The following is a 21,642-nucleotide window of genomic DNA, read 5'->3' as shown; positions in this document are numbered from 1 at the left end:
CCTGAAGGCAGCAGATCATGTGAAAATATAATATATGTGTCATTCTCAAAACTTTTGGCCATGACTGTATGTATCTCATATCTATCTATCTATCAATCTCAAATCTATCTATCTCAAATCTATCTAATTTCTATCATCTATTTATCTATGTATCTCATATCTATCATCTATCTATCTATATCCTATCCATCTATCTATCTATCTATCTATCTATCTATCTATCTATCTATCTATCTCCTATCTATCTATCTATCTATCTATCTATCTATCTATCTATCTATCCATTACCCTCAGTGACCCAGCACCAGTCATGGGATAACCCTCTGCACCCTGATAACTGTAGCATCCTCAGGCCCCAGGATGGTGATAGGAGTTGGGGCCCCGCCTAGGACTGTCACAGCTTCTCTCTCTCATTCCTCACATACCTGTATCACATTTTACGATGACGATGACTGTGCTAATTGATGTGTCCGTCTCTCCCTGCATCCCAGTGTCAGGTGTGAGCAGGGAAAGGGGATGTAATAGTGTGCAGGTCCCTGACTCAGGTCACCGGCTGGCCCTGCCTCCTTTATTTAAGCCATTGTCACCTGTCGGGCCTCACATTCACCTTTATCAGCCGGGAGGATTATACAGGGATTGCACACACTCAGGTGAGGATGGAGAATTTCACTTTACATATCAATCATTTCTGGAGGTGTTTTGTGTTCTTTGTTACCTGATATTTTACTGAAAACTTCTAAAACTTGAGAAAAAGAAAATCCTAATACTGATCAATATCCAACTCATCATTGAATTGTGTTAGGGTGCAAAGGAGTTAAAACTTTTGTTGCTTGGATAGGTTTGTGATTTTATGGACCTGATCTTTGTTAGGATATTTAAAGGAATTTACAGTCACCGCAGTTTTATGGGCAACAGGCGTCAACAGATACACAGACCTTTTCCTGAAAACCACGTCCTGGACAAATTATCTAGTTATTGGTTTTGAAATGGAATTACCTATATGACAGCTTGTAATATACTCAAGAGCTGCAATCACAATTCTGCTGGTTGTTACTGAAAGAAATCAGCATGTGGACATGGACAAAAACTTCCATAATTGCTCAGCTGAGCTCTACTAATGCAGAAGGCCAATTGCTCTTCAATATAGGATATGAAGAATGAAGAACGAACTCTGTGGAAGTACTGAACCTGTGCGGAATACAGCTCTGAAGTATTATACAGGACTTTACTCAGGATCAGTACAAAGTGACCCAACCAGCAGAATAGTGAGTGCAGCTCTGAAGAATAATACAGGATGTAACTCAGGAAGAGTAGAGGATAAGTAATGTAATATATGTACACAGTGACCTCACCAGCAGAATAGTGAGTGCAGCTCTGGAGAATAATCAGTGTCGTACTGGCCCACCAGAGGACCGGAGCATCCTCTGATAGGCCTCTAGCTTTAGAACCTGCACAAATACTGACTGACATGTTGTTTCTAAATGGTTCTTCATTGGTGGGCCCCCAGGATAATTTCCTCTGGTGGGCCCCAGATACCCCAGTCCAACACTGAGTATAATACAGGATGTAACTCAGTACAGGATAAGTAATGTAATGTATGTACACAGTGACCTCACCAGCAGAATAGTGAGTGCAGCTCCGGAGTATAATATAGGATGTAACTCGGGATCAGTACAGGATAAGTAATGTAATGTATGTACACAGTGACCCCACCAGCAGAATAGTGAGTGCAGCTCTGGAGTATAATACAGGATATAACTCAGGATCAGTACAGGATAAGTAATGTAATGTATGTACACCAGCCGAATAGTGACTTTAACTATATCAAATGTTTTCAGTAAATCAATGTATCTGCTATCTTTTAGCATTTCTAGTGTGCTCCGCCTCCTGTATTGTTTGTGCATTTGCTTTTGCATTGTAGTCATGGCATTTTGCATTTGAGCATTTATATTAGTTTGGAGGTGCTAATCAACTATCCATCCATTATCTATCTATCTATCTATCTATCTATCATCTATCTATCTATCTATCTATCTATCTATCTATCTATCTATCTATCTATCTATCTATCTATCTATCATCTATCTATCTATCTATCTATCTATCTCCTATCTATTATCTATCTATCTATCTATCTATCTATCTATCTATCTATCTATCTATCCATCCATTATCCATCTATCTATCTATCTATCTATCTATCTATCTATCTATCTCATATCTATCTGTAAGTTTCTATTTTTAATTTTAAACCGTCACAAACAGGTTCATCCACTGTTATCAAAAAAACGACACAATATTCTATTTCACAACAGTGGATTGACTATTGTCTCATCGCCGTTCTGTAATAATGTCTATAGGTCTCTTTCATATGTGTTAATCCAGTAAAAACAAAAGTAAAAACAACTTGTCCTTTATTCCATCATAATCTCAGGCAGTAAGACCAGTGTAACATTTCTACTTCCTCGCACAGACTTCCTCAAGCAAAGTGAAGTGCAATGTGACACAGTTATATACAATTAGTGCTAATTATAGTTAATTGGGTAAATACACTGTGCAGCAAAACATATCAACATGCCATACATAATCCAGAGAGATCTACATGTACAAATACAGATGAGGCTAGGTTCACACTGCGTTTTCAGCATCCGTTTAACGCATCCGTTTTTTGCAAAAAACGCATGAAAAACGGATTGCAAAAAACGGATTCATTTGTGTGCATTCGTTTTTCCATTGACTTCGATTATAAAAAAAAAACGGATCCGTTTTTTTTGACGGACCAAAACGGACAAAAAAACGTTGCTGACCCTATTTTTCTGGACGTTAAAAAAAAACGGATCCGTTAAACGGATGCTGAAAACGCAGTGTGAACCTAGCCTGAGCAAATTATGTGTAAATTCGGTGATATGTCACACAAGTGCTGGATGTCGGTGGTGCCGTGGATATGGCCTATCTGGACTGCAGTAAAGCCTTTGATACAGTTCCCATAGAGCTGATAGAGAAGTTATTGAGGATTGGACTAAGTGGATTTGGCTGAAGGATAGATATCAGAGGGTAGTTGTTAATGTAGTGTATTCTGAGCAGAGACTGGTTACAAGTGGTGTACCACAAGGATCTGTTCTGGGTCCTGTTCTTTTACATATGTTTGTAAGCGACATAGGAAAAGGTTTGTTAGGTGAGGTTTGTCTGTTTGCTGATAACACAAAAGTGTGCAATATGGTTGGTATACCTGGAGGTGTCAGTAATATGGAAAGTGGTTAGCATTACTAGATATGTGGTCCAAACAATGAAAACTGCAGATCAATGTTTCCAAATGTAAAATAATGCACTTGGGGGAGGGGGGGGGGGGAGAAGTGCCCTGTTGAGTATGATATTGGAAGTTCTGTGTTAGTGAAGACTTCAGAAGAGAAGGATTTAGAGTTAGTGATTTCTGACACCTCACAATGAGTCACCAGTGCAACCAGGCGATGGGGAAAGATAATCATATGCTGGGTTGTATATCTAGAGGTATAACCAGTAGGAAGAGGGAGATTATAATCCCGCTGTATAGAACTCTAGAGAGGCCACCTCTGGAATACTGTGTCCAGTTCTGGAGACCTCACCTATATATACATAAAGATATTCATAAAACAGAACGGGTCCAAAGATGGCCTAAACAAATGGTGAAGGGTGTGAAGGTGGAACTAAGGCTACATTCACACATCCATCGTGCAGCCCGCGACCTTGGACCCGCAGCTCACACTACAAATGTGCATCTGTAGTGCTCCATGTTTCACGGAGCAATGCATTGCCACTTTATTAGCAGTTACAGCAGGTCCTATTTTTTTGCGGCACGGATCGAGGCTCCGTACACAAGTATGGACGTGTGAATGGGGCTATTGAATAACATTGGTCCTATGTTCTGTCCACAATTGCGGACGGAAGAATAGACGTGTGAATGTAACCTAAATCTGTATAGTCTGAGAGGAAGGGGACATAATCGAAACCTTTATATATGTTACATGAGGGAGGAATGAAAGGGGGGGGGGGGTTATGGTGAAAACATTATATATGTTACAGGAGAAGGGGAACGGCATGATGAAAACCTTCATACATGTTACAGGAGGGAAGAAGAGAAGGGAGGAACGTAATCGAAATTGGAGGGACATGATGGAAGCCTTTATATATGTTACGGGAGAGAAGAAGGGAAAGGGAGGCCATGATGGAAACCTTTATATATGTCACAGGAGGAAGAAGGGAAAGGGAGGCCATGATGGAAACCTTTATATATGTCACAGGAGGAAGAAGGAAAAGGGAGGACATGATGAAAACCTTTATATATGTTACATGATAGATGAAGGAAAAGGGAGGACATGATGAAAACCAACCTTTTTATAAGCTACATGAGAAGGAAGAGAACAGGAGGACATTATGTAAATCTTTATTATTTAACAGGAGGAAGAAATGGAATAGGGAACATTATGGAAACCTTTATATATGTTACAGGAGGGAAGAAAGAACAGGGGCACTTGATGATGACATATATATATATATATATATATATATATATATATATATATATATATATGATAAAGAGTAGGGATGGTCCGAACCTGCCGAGGTTCGGGTTCGTATGAACCCAAACGCTCGGCAGCAGATTCCCGCTGTCTGCCCGCTCCATGGAGCGGGCAGGTACAGCGGGGGTAACGCCTGGAAAACTGGGATACAGCCTATGGCTATGGCTGTATCCCAGTTTTCCAGGCAGTCCTCCCGCTGGATCCGCCTGCTCCACGGAGCAGGCAGACAGCGGGAATCATTACCGAGGGTTCGGGTTCGTACGAACCTGATCCGAACTCGGTTCGGACCATCCCTAATAAAGAGTACCTGTCATTACAAAAAACTTTTGAAATGTCACAGGGACATGTCAAAAGTTTTGATCCAAAGCAGGAGAACGAGCCAGGAAAATTCTGCACTCAGCGCATTCTCTCACAGCTCTGTGTCTTGTGACCATGACAGACACATAATGTAAGTCTATGGCGCTTTCCTGCTCAAACTTTGCAAAAAAACGGATTGCAAAAATACAACTTTTTGACAATGAGTTGAAATGTGTTTGTACTTGGTTCCTCAATAAAGCCTTGAAGATTATTCTACTTGGATGCGGTTGGACTACTTGTTTCCTGTTCTAGTATCCACATTTTGGCACTGTGAATTACCAGTGTGCATCCCTCTGCAGTTTGGATCCATTGGTGCTGTTGGACTCTTCATTATTACTATGTGAGGTCTCTTTAACAGGTCAAAAGTTTTTTAAGCATAAGTATGCTTTAAAGGGGTACTCCAGCGAAAAGCTTTTTTTCTAGTAATTGAAACATATTACAAAGTTATATAACTTTGTAATATGCTACAGTAATCTATCTGCCCCCCTTCCCTATCTTTTGTCCCCTCAATCTCCCACCAGGAAGTGAGGTAAACTCATTGTTACCTAATGACTGTTGACCCGAGGCTGCTCTGTGGAAGCCATTTTGTGACAATGAAACCATCTGCATAGGCACAGCTTCCTGGTTTGGGGTTTCCCATGATGCACTTTGTCTCCTGTGATGTCTAACTGACTCTGTAGAACTGCTAGATGGCTTTCAGCTTGCTCAGCCAATCAGAGCTGAGCGACCTGAGTCATTTGACAAAGGGAGGTTGGCCTAACAGGGCTTAGACACGCCTCCCTCTTGATGATGTCATTGTCACAAAATGGCGGCTACAAAAAAGCCTGTGGTCAGCAGTCATTAGATAAGAATGAGTTTACTTCACTTCCTGGTGAGGGATTGAGGGGGGAAAAAGATAGGGAAGGGGGGCAGATAGGTGATTGAAGCATATTACAAAGTTATATAACTTTGTAATGTGTTCCAATTACTTGGAAAAGGCTTTTCACTGGAGTACCCCTTTAAGGGGCTAAATAAGGTTTAGGAGGGGAGTGTTTTCATAAAAAAAAAAAAAAAACACAAAAACAAGGGGACATAATCTGAGGTTACTGGAAGGAAGATCAGGGGCAACATAAGAAAATATTACTTTACTGAAAGAACAAAGTAAGATGTTAGTTGATCCTGCCATTTTCTATAACTTTTTCTCAAACAGAAATATATAAATTAGGAGCACTGGGGGACAGTTTATAGGCAGAGGAGGCAGAGGGTAGGCCAAACAGTGCTCTGGGGGGCCAAGGAACTCCCCCAGTGCTCCTAACGTGCTAATTTACATATTTCTGTTTGGTAAATTTATCGTAAATGGCAGGACCAACTGAGGAAAGAAGACCAGTGCTGGAAAAATGAGGTACCCGGCTGCAAGGAGCTGTCGGTGGCTTTGTTTGCACGAACCTGATGATAATTTTTCTTGTAAGGATTATTCCAAGAAAAACTAACTTGTCCTCTATCCACAGGATAGAGGACAGGTAAGAGATAACTGGGCTCTGACCTCCAAACCCCCCAGCGATCTCTGTATCAGGCCCCCAGGTTCTGTGTTATGAATAGAGCAACACGTACGGCACATGACCCGCAGCTCTATTCATTCCTATGGAGCCAAGCCCCAGGCCTTACAACTGGGCATAGCAGTCTTTCTAAGGCTTCCCAGAAGAGCTGTACGTGATCAGCAAGAGACTTCAGCAGGATGCTATTTGTCCTTCTGGGGGGTCAGTTCCTGGCTGTGGTAACTGCCCTAAGAATCCAAGAGACGGGTCTCAAGCATGGACAAGAAGTTCCTTAGAGGGCAGCTACCCCTTCTGAGAGTTTAGCACTGCATACTGGAGCGGTTATCTCAGTATCAGAATCTCTTGTGGCTGTGTCTTAGTGCCTCCACACCTCTACTAACAAAAGACAAAAGGACCTCCCTACTTCTCTGTGATAGGTGGGGATACTGGGGATAGGAGAGAGAAGAAGTGTAATAGGTGGAAAAGTGAGGGAAAGACATCTGCAAGTGTGGCTGGACAATACAATAACACATGACAAATAAATGGTTAACCCAATACCTTCCTTCAGCTGTGCTCCATAAGAAAACATACTGTATACATACATAAAACAGAGAGTGACACCTAGTGGGTAAACAGAAATGAGCGGCTTCATCCCCTTCTAGTGTGATACCTGACAGAGGCACTTTACTCAGGTGGAATAAGACTTAGAGGACCACTTGTCCCGGGACACTGCATAGGTGTCACAAATGACTGGCTGTAAAACAGAAGAATATCTGTAACTTTATTGTCTCACTATGGCGCTATAGGAAGAATAGAGATTGTGGACACAATTTTATCTCCCCTCATGGGCGCTAATACCGATATAAACTGTATTTTCTATTATTCCTCCTCAGATACGGGGGGGCTAAGAGGGAAAAACTCTGAGACTCTGATCTCAGAATGAACTGGAAGATGCTGCCCATGATAGGGCTACTCCTAACAGGTAAGTGGAAGAATCACTAGATAATTTATCCACCCTCTTCCTTTCCGTAATTTACAATTGTATTAGATATGATTCTGTTCTTTACTTCCCTCCTCCAACACTTTTTTACTTCTGACACATTGATCAGTAGAGTATACTGCAAAACAAGGTCTCCAACCCCTGACCTCTACTAATGATTATAGTGACGACAGAGCATGCTCACTACACTTTTCCATAGAAGTCAATAAGTCTTTGGAGGAGTGTAGTGGCCATGCTCTGTTGATGGAGAGCCACAGGTTGGGGAATACTGCGGTAAACAATTTTTTTTCTGTACTTTTAAGAAAATTTTGGGCATTGCCCAACTCCCCCCAAATCATGTTACTATTAAAGGTACAATTTGTTAATTAAAACATAAGGCCAGGATATTTTTTTTTTTTTTTCCATTGGAAGCACATTTCATACATACAGTAGGTAAACACTGTAATGCATGCAGAGCCCTGTATATAACCTAGGTAATGATGCATTATTCTAGCTATACAGTACACCACAGTCCTGCTATGGGTGAAGCTCCCTCTGCTGGTCATCTTGTGGTAACGCTTATTTTTTTGAATAACCATAGTGACTTCACTGAGTGAAATTACATATATCAATGTTCACCTTGTTCGCGTTCTTTCCTTCTCCTGGTTTCCTCGCTGCCGCATCATTGTGTTTGCTTTGGGGTTGCCATGAAGTTGTTAGATGTGTGTGCATGTTCATCCTGTCATGTAACCTTCATTTATAAATAACACATTCATAATTATGAGGGTCACACAGCGGCCTAGCTATAGGGGTCGCAGATGCCCATAAATCAAGTGCGCCCAAAGGCCCCCTCAGCAGCATACGAGGACCTGTGCGGCAGCACTGACAGGAGCAGAGGTGTCACACAGGTTAGAAAAGTAAAGTCATAAAACAAGAGACTACACTGGTAGGAGCAAAGAATATAAGAACTGTGTGTTAACTCCTTCCTCTCAGTGTAATAGCCGCCTATGCTGTTAACCAACAAGCGGTAAAATGAATCATTTTAACTCTTTATTGTATGGATCGATTTTTACTAAATATACCTATGGCCAGGGCAAGATTAACACTACAGCTCCTAGGCCTTTAACTCCAGGCTTATATAGGCATATACTGTATATGCACAGCTATATAAGTCTACAGGGACCCGCACAGCCATATAAGTCTACAGGGACCCGCACAGCTATATAAGTCTACAGGGACCCGCACAGCTATATAAGTCTACAGGGACCCGCACAGCCATATAAGTCTACAGGGATCCGCACAGCCATATAAGTCTACAGGGACCCGCACAGCCACATAAGTCTACAGGGATCCGCACAGCCATATAAGTCTACACAAACAGAAGTATTAAGGCACCAAGCTCCCTACTAATTCTGCCTAAACATCACCTCTTGTGACAGCTTAAATGCCACCTCTTACATCAGCGCCCCTGCATCTTTAGCTACACCCCTGGCAGTGGCGTAGCTACCATAGAGGCAGGATAGGCAGTTGCTATGGGGCCCGTGCAGGAGGGGGGCCCAGGGTAGAAGGTAAGAGCATGTGTCCTTCTGCTTAACCCCTCATGTACTGCAGTGTGTGACCCAATGTTTACTAACATGCTGCAAAACAAAGAAACAGTTAACAAGCAGAAGATCTCTGCTTCACTGCACTGATAACCTCTGTTCTTTGTGTTTTGTGCGTACGGGAGGGGGGGGCCTCTTAAAAATGTTTTGCTATGGGGCCCCGCGAATCCTAGCTACGCCCCTGCCCCCTGGTGTATTGGCCTATTGGTGAGGGCCACACACATAAGTTCAATAGTTAACATCCCACTTATCAAATCAGCAGTAATAAATCCAGGGACCTATATGTTGTCCTTGCACAGTGGCCCCTGTTGTCAGTTTCTGTTTTTGAAACTTGTGACATGAAAAGGCTGATATATACTGTATGTACAGTAAATGACATGAAGGTTATAATAACCTGTTTATTCTGTATTTCTCTCTATATAGCGTTGTATCTGGGAGCTGATGCACAAACTACAGGTAAGCCGAGGTAGATTTGTTAATGAACTGTCTAATGGGGCTAAATCTCTGCACCTACCACTGAGAGCGCTGTATTATTCTTATGTCACCTGGCTAGTGAGAGGAGTAAAGAGCGGGGCTATGCCTTGTGACGAAGCCTCGGGGGACCCTGGATGACAGCTTCATTGCTGCTACAATAAGGCTGAGTTCACACTGCATTTTTGCAATCCGTTCAACGTATCCGTTTTTGATTGGTTACTTTTAAATAAAGTAACCAATAAAACGTATACGTTAAACGGATTGCAAAGACGCAGTGTGAACCCAGCCTTATTGTAGCAGCAATGAAGCTGTCATCCAGGGTCCTCCGAGGCTTCATCACAAGGCATAGCCCCGCTCTCTACTCCTCTCACTCCCTTTCTCTAGCTCCTACTGCCAGCCTAGATGGGCAGGTCACAAGCACATAGACCAGGTTCACTCTAAGAGTCTGTTCACACAGCTACCTTATGGATTCATGCTGTAGAGAACCGTCATATGGTGTCCATAGACTATTATGTGCTATATGTACCTATTTGTGTCTTATATTTTATTGGGGGGGGGCACAGGGGTGTGCACAGGTTTATTGAAGCTGGAGCTCACAACCATACCTGCATAGTAGAACACAAGCACACATAAATATATATTTATACATACATATATATAGGCCTATCTCAGATGTTACATTGTGTCGCTGTAAACTTTTAAGGTTAACCTGTGCCTTTTTTTGTATATTTTGTATAGCTTTGTCTACCACAAGTCCTGTACTGAATCTCACAAGTGTCTCAGCTAACAATTCCAGATCTTCATCATCTACATCAAATAACACAGTGTCCCTTATAGTGAGTTTAACAAATAAGAATAGTAAACTCCAGGAGGATTTGACTAATGCGACCAAAGAATGGGTGAGTGATTGACAACAAGATGTTTTTTAATGTTTTATGTGATGCGGGTCAGCAGAGTGATTACTTCCTACAGTCTGTATAAGTCTTTTAGTCCTATTCACTGCAACTGTCATAAAGCATATACCCTGCTACAATGTCTATACATACAATACAGAAAATAAGTGTGTGTCACCAATATTTAGTAAAAGCAAATGTATAATCTGATATTGTATAAAATATAATTTATTGTATTTATTTTTCTAGTTATTGACCAAACTGAAGAATGAATATCCTAACTTGGTGGATATAGTCAACGTCAAATTCCAGTAAGTGTATTATAATGGCTTATTGTCACTACACCCGCTGGTTCTCTTGGTGCACTGATCATAGAGATGAGCGCAGGGAGGGGATAGAGAGGACTGTGTAGCTGTAACTGTATGGACACACAGTTCTCTCTATGATTATAGAGATGAGTGCAGGGAGGGGGATAGAGAGGACTGTACAGCTGAACCTGTATAACCACACAGTTCTCTCTATGATCATAGAGATGGATGCAGGCAGTGGATTGGGAGGACTGTGCAGCTGTAACTGTATGACCACATGGTTTTCTCTATGATCATAGAGATGAGTGCAGGGAGGGGATAGACAGGACTGTACAACCGTTAGGGGCCTATTCCACAGAGGGATAATCTGCCGAATTGGTGGAATAGAGAAAACGATCAGCCGATGATTGTGTCATGGGCTGATCGATGATTTTAGGTTTGGGCCTAAATAAACAGTCGCCCTGTGCGCATTGCTGCGTGGAATAGCGGTGCGCGGCGGCAACCAACGATTCAAGCAGCATACATTACCTAGCAGGGCTTCTCCTCCGCTTAGTCTTCATCCCGGTCCCGCGGCGCAGCAGCAGCTTTGGTGTCGCCTGACTGAGCTGTCAGACCGCTCACCCAATCACTGGCCGGGACCACCGCGGCCAGTGATTAGCTGAGCGGTCTGACAGCTCAGACAGGCCGCACCGATGCTGCGAGCGGGACCGGGATGAAGACGGAGCGGAGGAGAAGCCCTGCTAGGTAATGTATGCTACAAGGGCTGCAAGGACATCGGTAACAATGTACCTGCAGCCCTTGCTAAACGATTATCGGGCCGTGGAATAGGCCCAGTAAACGAATAGTAAACACATTTCTCTCTATGATCACATGGAGCAATGCAAGAACTTCCAATGGTTAATGGGAGAGCTCAAGGTACCATCCTTTCCCTGAGTGAGGGTAGCTTCTGATCGGCATGGCCTCACCACCAAAATTCTGTCATAAAATACCAAAATATAGATATGTTGGGGGTAAATTTAGAGATGTCTTTGCCTGATGGGGTTGGGTTAATGATGGCTCTGGGCCTGTTGACCCTTCCACCTTGTATGCCATTTCCATTGCATCCTTTTTCTTCATTGTTAACATGACAGAATCCCCTTAGGCCTCACTCACACATTCAGGGATTTTCCAGGTCCGCATATAGGCCTGCTATTTTTAGGTGTACTCTGGTGAAAATGTTTTTTCTTTTAAATCAACTGGTTTCAGAAAGTTATATATAATTTGTAATTTACTTCTATTTAAAAATATCAAGTCTTCCAATACTTATCAGCTGCTATATGTCCTGCAGTGGTGTTTACTTCTCAGTCTGACTCAGTGCTCTCTGCTGCCACCTCTGTCCATGTCAGGAACTGTCCAGAGCACCAGCAAATCCCCATAGAAAACCTCTCCTGCTCTGGACAGTTCCTGACATGGACAGAGGTAGCAGCAGAGAGCACTCAGTCGGGCTGAAAAGTAAACACCACTGCCTGCAGGACATGCAGCAGCTGATAAGTACTGGAAATACTTACAAATCTATATAGCTTTCTAAAACCATTTGACTTGAAAGAAAAGGATTTTTACCGGAGTACCCCTTTAATCCGTGATCCGTTAAAAATTGTCGGTTATTGCATCTGCAATTACCTATTTTTTCACAGAACAGATAGGTCCATGAAAAAGTGGAATGTTTGACTAGCACAATAGAAATCAATAGACAATAAGACGACAAGTGAATGCGGCCTTAGTGGTGTCCAACCTCCTGTCTTTCTGATACAATAACAACAAATCTTTCTCCAGGGATTTTACTTTGCTGACAACCATGGACCTAGTCTTTAAAAATGGATCCCACACCCCGAAACCAGAAGAAGTGGCTGAAAAAATAAATACAGAAATAAAGTCCTGTGATTACTGCATGGGTAATGCAACCGTGCATCCCTCAGGGGCGGAGTCTACTGGTAAGGAGTTCTTTAAATATTACCCAGGGGGGGAAAAAAAAACATATATATATACACTATACACTATAGTGAGTGCTGTGCATTTATAGAGAATAGTGAGTGTTTCAGAGGTGTACCTTCAAGCTTCTGGGACATGCCATTTATAACAAGGAAATTTTAGTATAAGACAAAGGGGCCTTTGGGCACACTTAGGCCTCCAACACATATGTACAACTTCAGTCTCTGAAACCCCCATAGCTACATCCCTATTCCTTTAAATGATTAAGAATAATAGTGCTATAAAAGGGAACCTAGAGAAGTACCCCAAAGAAGGATTTGTACCAATACATTGGGTACCTGTAACCCCCCAATGAGTTTATTATCTACCATGTATTATCAGGGGACAGGGGCAATTCTAATTTGCATCAAAATGGGGCCCCTTTCCTTACCGAGCGGGAAATGGAAGGAATAATGAAGGGATAAAAGATGAAGATAAAGGGGGGGACATTTATCAAAAGTACGCCAGGGAAAAGGCACAGATTCGCCCCTTCTCCCTGGCGTACGTGTGCCGCATGCCCTGCTTGCCCTATGGGTAAGCGGGGGGTCTCGGGGGGCTACATATTCATAGCAGTTCCCATACTAGCAGCCTTGTAACACTGTAATATATCCTGAGCTGTGTGATCAGGATGGGTAAGGAAAGGCCGTGGACTATTAATTGTTTTAATTCACTGATCGCAAAGTTGGATCCTGAAAGTAAATTGCAAAGTATATAATAAAAGTATGTGTTAAAACATGATGCATCTCGCCACTACAGCTCCTCCAACCAAAGCTATGTCTCCAACTACTCCAAGTGATCTCTCCAGCACAGTCAGCACTGAGCAAACCACCAGCATTCACCCTGTTACTAATACGAAGCCTTCCAGCAGCCCTGTACCTTCACCCGTCACTTCCACAACATCTGCAAAGAAGCCACAGAGTGCACCCAATCCCATAGTGCAAGTGAGATTCAAAATACCAGACATGAGGTTTACTGAGAAGCTCAGTGACACTTCTTCTGAAGAATATCAAAATCTGTCCAAAAGGGTAGAAGAAAAGGTAAGTAACAATGAAACCATTGCTACCTCCCTGATAATTTATTTTGTACAGACCAATGAGAAGACATCAACAGGGCAACATGTACATTGTATCATATGTGCCGGCGGCATCATGCTTGCTCATTTATAGACGTATCCCCTGCTGTCATCTGGTAGATCTGCTAGAATAAGGAACACGGACGTGGAATGCCTGTAACGGACTTCCCCCCTGCCCGGGCAGCACCTGTAATTAGATGCTGAGAGCAGGGGAACCGTATGCAAATGTGCTACAGTGCGGCGCATATGCATACAGTTCCCCCGCTCTCACCATCTAATTACAGATGCTGCCCGGTTGGGGGGGAGGGGGGGAGTCCGGTGCAGGCATTCCACGTCTGTGTTCCGTGCAGAACACAGAACATGTGAATGTGGCCTAAGCCTCAAACTGGGTCAGGTCTAAGGAGAATGAGAAAAGAGAGACAATACTCCCCCACCCAATCACACAGTATCCTATATTTTCCCTATGGAGGATTCTCATAGTTTGGGAAGAGGGGCGTATATGGGCTTAGATGACTATTTGTAGACATCCTGTAAATGTATTTCGCTCAGGTGTAATAACTATTATGTCACATGGATAATAGGATGTAAGTGGTTACAGAGAACAGATAGCAGAACACTGACCATCACCTCTCTCTTATCTCATCCCTAGATGTTTCAGTCAGTCCCTGGTCTGGAGAGGTTAGAGAATATAAGATTTAGGTAAGTGTGTAATATACAAGTATAAGCATCTGTGGCGGCTATTCTCATCATCCTCATCATCACTGGTGACCACATCAGCATGAAACATTTCTCACCCTTTCTGTTCACCCTTCAGTCCTGAATACTCAGATTCATTCCTATTTTAACCATGTACATTTACTAGACCAAGACATGTACAATAGGTGGATAGATGATACCACTAGGCGGCATGTATCAGGCGTTGTGTGTATTAGGTGCTGATACGAAGCCATGAACCTTGCGCTGTTACGGGGCATGTGGCAGGCGATCATAGGGCCATGTACCGCCCTGGCACTGATAAACAGTACATGGAACCAAGCAAATGTTACAGATCCTGATCCTGTTACTTTGTGTCTTCAGCACGAAGCAGCAGGATCAGAACTGGGGGAAGAAGACTGACTAAATAATAACAAGTATAGATTGAATTGTTCTGACTCCGGACACAAGATTGATTGGCACAGCAGGAAGCCAATGACTTTTCTGTGAATAATAGCACTGTATTTAACTGTATGTGTAATCCAGGAGCACATACAGTTAAAAGACTGACACATGTAAGGGGCCCACTGGAGCTAACACATATGTGTTTTGTAGAAAGCGTTTACAAGCACAGTGTTTAGTGGGCCTCCTGCCTGTGTGGGCCCGAGAGTGACTGCCCCCCTGCTTCCCCCTAATTTTTGCCATAGACAGAAAGTTTGCCGGGCTCCGATACTGCTGGTGCCCGACCTCCCTGCTCTGTAGTGTCACTCACCCCAGAGGCTGAAGGCAGAGACTTCTGGGAGAGGGTCTGACTTTCTGGGAGAGGCAGTGATTACACTGTTCTCCTGTTCCCTGTGCAGTAGTGTCCATAAACCTCACAATACATAAATCTACAACATATCCTACATGTACATCCTACAATGCATACAGAACACACTGCATCCACTATACGTATACTCCACATTACACACACTATACATAGAGTATACACTCCACAATACATCCACTATACACCCCACAATACATCTACTATACCTACAGTATACTTTGCATGCACTCTATACATAAGCACATACAGTACACCAAATACACCATATACTGTATAGACTACTTAAAGAATACAGTACAGCACATGCTATATACACTGCATACAGTACAGCACATACTATATACACTACATACAGCATACTCTACAGTATATACACTACATATATATATAACATACATTACACATTATTATACACACTATTACTTGTTGCAGCCCTCATGCTCCCCAGTGCTTAAATGGTGCAGGACCCTGTAATGTCACAAAAAGTCCTGCACCCCCTTGTACAATGTAGCAGCAACCAGTGCACATATGTAGTGGTTTTGCTGCTTGTTTCTACCAAAATCAATGCAAAACTGATTGGATGTGAGGGATCTGGCTCCGCTGCCCGTTCCTCTGCTGTAGGTCATGTGATGCACCGCCCAGTGCTGCTTCTGTGTGAGCCTCCAGCAGGATAGCAGGATCACATTTTGTATTGTTTCTTACATTTGATTTGAATGGATTGTAGAGTGGCAAGTGTACTGGAGAACAAGCCATGTAAAGTATTATGTGAACTAGATGACTTAAAGGGGAACTCCTGTTAAGAAAGATTTAACCCTGTTCAATCCCACCCATAACCTAAGCTTGTGTGTAATAGTCTTCTATAACATGAATTGTTCCATTTGTCTGGAGCACATCCTCACTTACACCCTGAAGCTGCTGAAAATCCTAACTTTGTCCCTCCTTTGACCCCCTCCCTTTTGAGGGCGGTGATACTGTCTCCACCTCAATGCTCATTAATGAAATCACTGTACAATGACCAATATCACCTTATACAGTGACCATATAGAGGCAGATCCCAGCTCTACGCAAGTTCTGCACACCATATAAGTGACTACAGTGCAGATGCATCCAGAACCTCGCAGAGGGCATCTTTTCTGAGTGAACATGGTGGACGTGTGGTCAGATCTCCTCACTTTTCCTTTTCTTCTCCGGGTCATCATGAGGACTTCTCCAAGCCTCCCTTAACTCTTGCCAGACGAACATTTTAGGCCCCTAACTCTCACAACATCACCATTGCTTTACAAGCACCACATCTATATTGCCCCCTTTGTGCCCTCATATAGTGGTTGGGCCTAACTCTGTGCCCCACATAGTATTAGGTCCACTTTATGCCCCCATATAACATTAGGATCCCCTGTGCAGCCCTCATATAGTAAAAAGCCCCACTGTGCATTGCCCATATTGTATTTGGCCCGCTGTTCAGCCCTTATATAGTAGAAGGTCCCCTCCATGTTGCCCCCATATAGTTAAGGACCCACTCTGTGTAGCCCCCCCTAAAGTGATAGCCCCCTCTGTGCCTCCATTAAAAAAAAAAAAAAAAAAAAAAAAAAACAACTTGCACATGCTCCACCATTACTGCAGATACACAGATGTCACATCACTGTCTGTCCCTGTATTGATACTCTTGCCCTGTGTCCATACCCTCATCTATAGTCACTCATCTCTGATGTGACTTCCATATTGTACAGTATGTGAGGTGTAAATAAATGATCTATGATTTTTCTTTCAGGAATGGTTCAGTAATCACAGATGCGGATTTAGTTTTCAAGAACGATTCTCAGCCCACCGACTCCAACACTGTCCGTCAGCAAATACGTAACAGAGCAGAAAACGACACAGGTGGTCTGTCAATAGATCCTAAAAGTATTGAGTCAAGGGGTGAGTTTGCTCTTCATCGTCCGCATGGATGTGACCCTGAATATATCTCATCTCAGCGTCTGATCCATCCCTGTTCATCAAAAGTTAGCTTTGCTGATTTTAACTAGCTATTAACTGGGAGGGTGGACCTGCTGAGCTCTAGCAATGATCAGACCAAGGCGCCCACTCCTAGGAGAGCAGCCATATTACTACATTAATCCCATTGTTAGACAGTGTATTGATGTACACCCAGATCTTTTCTCAGACCACATTATGTTAGTAACCATTGCCGAAATCCAGAGAATCCCAAATGGTTCACATACTTTTTACTTAATCCGTGTATATTTTACCAACATATTCCGCAGTGTTGTCTAGAGATTGTTCTCTCTCTTTCTATACGGGGTGAGAAGGTAGAGGACAAGAGAAATAGATATTGGGGGTTAGAGCAGGGGCGCAGCTAATGTCTCCTGGGCCCTGGTGCGAGAGGCCAACTTGGGCCCCCCCTCCTTTCACAACCAAGTGATGCTATTGGTGTGTGTATATTATATATATATATATATATATATATATATATATATATATATATATATACACACACACCAAGACAGATATTACCACTAACACCAGCATATTGGAAGAGAAAGTATTATCACCGTACATATTACTGCCATACTGTTACCGACCAAATCCTGTATACTGAGACCTATATTACCAGTAATACCAGTATATAGGAAGGAAACATTACTGCCACACCACAACCACTACCATCACCACCATATTGTTACTGACCAAATCCAGTACACTAAATCACCTCATCCAGTCATATAGAGGTGGCCCCAGCTCTACACAGGCTCTATACACCATATACATTACAGTGCAGTTATATCAGGTGACTCACAGGGGGACGTCTTCTCTGATCGGAGTTCTTCCCTTTTCATCTTCTTCTCCATTTGCCCTGGGCCGTTATGAGAACTTCTCCAAGCCACGAATCCACAGAATCTGCCAGCACATCTGTATTGTCCCCTTTACACACTCCTTTAGTGGGTAGCCTGACTCTATGTGACCCCCTAATGATATATGCCCCCCTCTGTGTATTCCCTCTCCCCCTATGTTGCCCCCCCAAATAGATGGCCCCTCTCCCCCCATGTTGCCCTCCTTATAGATGGCCCCCTCTCCCCCCACCCTCCCTTATAGATGGCCTCCTCTCCCCCCTCCATATAGATGGCCCCCTTTACCCCCTTCCTTATAGATGGCCCCCTCTCTCCTCACCCTCCCTTATGGATGGCCCCCTCTCCCCCCTTATAGATGGCCCCCTCTCCCCCCCTCCGTTATAGATGGTCCCCTTCCCCCCCCCCCCCCCTTATAGATGGTCCCCTTCCCCCCCCCCCTCCCTTATAGATGTTCCCCTTCCCCCCCTCCCTTATAGATGGTCCCCTTTACCCCCCCTCCCTTATAGATGGTCCCCTTCACCCCCCCTCCCTTATAGATGGTCCCCTTCACCCCCCCTCCCTTATAGATGGTCCCCTTCACCCCCCCTCCCTTATAGATGGTCCCCTTCACCCCCCCTCCCTTATAGATGGTCCCCTTCACCCCCCCCCTGCCTTATAGATGGTCCCCTTCACCCCCCCTCCCTTATAGATGGTCCCCTTCACCCCCCCCCTTATAGATGGTCCCCTTCCCCCCCCCCCTCCTCCCTTATAGATGGTCCCCTTCACCCCCCCCCTCCTCCCTTATAGATGGTCCCCTTCACCCCCCCCTCCTCCCTTATAGATGGTCCCCTTCACCCCCCCTCCTCCCTTATAGATGGTCCCCTTCACCCCCCCTCCTCCCTTATAGATGGTCCCCTTCACCCCCCCCTCCTCCCTTATAGATGGTCCCCTTCACCCCCCCCTCCTCCCTTATAGATGGTCCCCTTCACCCCCCCCCTCCTCCCTTATAGATGGTCCCCTTCACCCCCCCTCCTCCCTTATAGATGGTCCCCTTCACCCCCCCCCCTCCCTTATAGATGGTCCCCTTTCCCCCCCACCCGTACAGGCTGATAAAAAACAAAACTTAACTCCCCTGACAACGCGCTCCCACGTTGATCCTCACTCTTCGGTCTGTCCCCGGCTGCTGCGCGGCTGCCGGGGGTGTCGCGTCTTATCCCCGGCAGCGCGCGCATCCCAGAGCTCCCTGCGCGCCGGAACCGGAAGTCAGGGCCCAAGGCGCGCAGGGAGCTCTGGGATGCGTGCGCTGCCGGGGATAAGACGCGACATCCCCGGCAGCTGCGCAGCAGCCGGGGGAAGACAGAGTCGGACTCTTGTGACAGCAAGCAAAACAATGCTTGCGGTCACAAGAGTGATTGAAAGGGAGGGCCCCGCGGGCCCCCCTTTGTGGCGGGCCCGGTCGCGGCGGCGACCCCCGCGACCACGGTGGCTACGCCACTGGGTTAGAGGTCAAGAGAACAAGAATGAGGGAAAAATCATGACAGAGAATTAAATAGCTATATGACAAGTAACCTATTTGTATTTACCCCAAACAGCTGAAGAAATACCCACTGCTGTGCCGACAACTACTACAACTCCCACCAGTACAGAGCCTCCAACTACTACCCAGCCCCAGAAGAATACGGAATCTCCTATCAGGCCTGTGTCTCCAACTACTTCAGATGATCTCTCCAGTACAGCTCCTCCAACCAGCACTATCGCCTCAACTACTCTAAAAGATCTCTCCAGTACAGCTCCTCCAACCAGCACTATTGCCTCAACTACTCCAGGGGATCTCTCCAGTACAGCTTCCCCAACCAGCACTATGGTCTCAACTTCTCCAGATGTTCTCTCCAGTACAGCTCCTTCAACCAGCACTTTGGTCGCAACTACTCCAAATGATCTCTCCAGTACAGCTCCTCCAACCAGCACTTTGGTCGCAACTACTCCAGGGGATCTCTCCAGTACAGCTCCCGCAACCAGCACTATACCCTCAACTACTCCAGGGGATCTCTCCAGTACAGCTCCCCCAACCAGCACTCTGGTCTCAACTACTCCAGATAATCTTTCCAGTACAACTCCTCCAACCAGCACTATAGCCTCAACTACTTCAGGGGATCTCTCCAGTACCGCGCCCCAAACCAACACTATGGCCTCAACTGCTCCAGATAATCTCTCCAGTACAGCTCCCCCAACCAGCACTATAGCCTCAACTACTCCAGGGGATCTCTCCAGTACAGTTCCCCCAACCAACACTACGGCTTCAACTACTCCAGGGGATCTCTCCAGTACAGCTCCCCCAACCAACACTACGGCTTCAACTACTCCAGGGGATCGCTCCAGTACAGCTCCTCCAACCAGCACTGTGGACTCAACTACTCCAGGGGATCTCTCCAGTACAGCTCCCCCAACCAGCACTATGGCCTCAACTACTCCAGGGGATCTCTCCAGTACAGCTCCCCCAACCAACACTATAGCCTCAACTACTCCAGGGGATCTCTCCAGTACAGCTCCCCCAACCAGCACTATGGCCTCAACTACTCCAGATGATCTCTCCAGTACAGCTCCCCCAACTAGCACTATGGCCTCAACTACTCCAGATATTCTCTCCAGTACAGCTTCTCCAACCAGCACTATGGCCTCAACTACTCCAGATATTCTCTCCAGTACAGCTTCTCCAACCAGCACTACGTCTCCAACTACTCCAGGGGATCTCTCCAGTACAGCTTCTCCAACCAGCACTACGTCTCCAACTACTCCAGGGGATCTCTCCAGTACAGCTCCCCCAACCAACACTACGGCTTCAACTACTCCAGGGGATCTTTCCAGTACAGCTCACCCAACCAGCACTATGGCCTCAACTACTCCAGGGGATCTCTCCAGTACAGCTCCCCCAACCAACACTACGGCTTCAACTACTCCAGGGGATCTCTCCAGTACAGCTCCTCCAACCAGCACTATCGCCTCAACTACTCCAGGGGATCTCTCCAGTACAGTTCCCCCAACCAGCACTTTAGCCTCAACTACTCCAGGGGATCTCTCCAGTACAGCTCCCCCAACCAGCACTATGGCCTCAACTACTCCAGATGATCTCTCCAGTACAGCTCCCCCAACTAGCACTATGGCCTCAACTACTCCAGATATTCTCTCCAGTACCGCTTCTCCAACCAGCACTATGGCCTCAACTACTCCAGATATTCTCTCCAGTACAGCTTCTCCAACCAGCACTACGTCTCCAACTACTCCAGGGGATCTCTCCAGTACAGCTCCTCCAACCAGCACTGTGGCCTCAACTACTCCAGTGAATTTCCCCAGTACAGCTCCCCCAACCAGCACTATGGCCTCAACTACTCCAGTTGATCTATCCAGTACAGCTTCCCCAACCAGCACTGTGGCCTCAACTACTCCAGTGAATTTCTCCAGTACAGCTTCCCCAGCCAGCACTATGGCCTCCAATTTCTCCACTTCAGCTCTTCCTACCAGCACTGTGGCCTCATC

General features: G+C 44.9%; 1 protein-coding gene across 1 annotated transcript; it reads left to right on the top strand.

The window, feature by feature from the left end:
- The first annotated feature begins 568 nt into the window (after positions 1-568).
- On the top strand, positions 569-21,234 carry LOC138800100 (uncharacterized). Its single transcript, XM_069981907.1, has 11 exons — positions 569-650; positions 7,321-7,409; positions 9,431-9,463; positions 10,220-10,380; positions 10,624-10,685; positions 12,495-12,652; positions 13,446-13,726; positions 14,411-14,460; positions 17,052-17,200; positions 19,701-19,972; positions 20,758-21,234. Exons 2-11 carry the CDS (start codon positions 7,367-7,369, stop codon positions 21,232-21,234), a joined length of 1,686 nt encoding a protein of 561 aa, XP_069838008.1. The 5' UTR covers positions 569-650; positions 7,321-7,366.
- Positions 21,235-21,642: the final 408 nt, after the last annotated feature.

The sequence above is a fragment of the Dendropsophus ebraccatus genome, chromosome 8 (assembly GCF_027789765.1).
Source record: "Dendropsophus ebraccatus isolate aDenEbr1 chromosome 8, aDenEbr1.pat, whole genome shotgun sequence".
Lineage (NCBI taxonomy): Eukaryota > Metazoa > Chordata > Amphibia > Anura > Hylidae > Dendropsophus > Dendropsophus ebraccatus.
The sequence above is the reverse complement of the archived record's forward strand: the minus strand, read 5'-3'. Positions and strand labels throughout refer to the sequence as shown.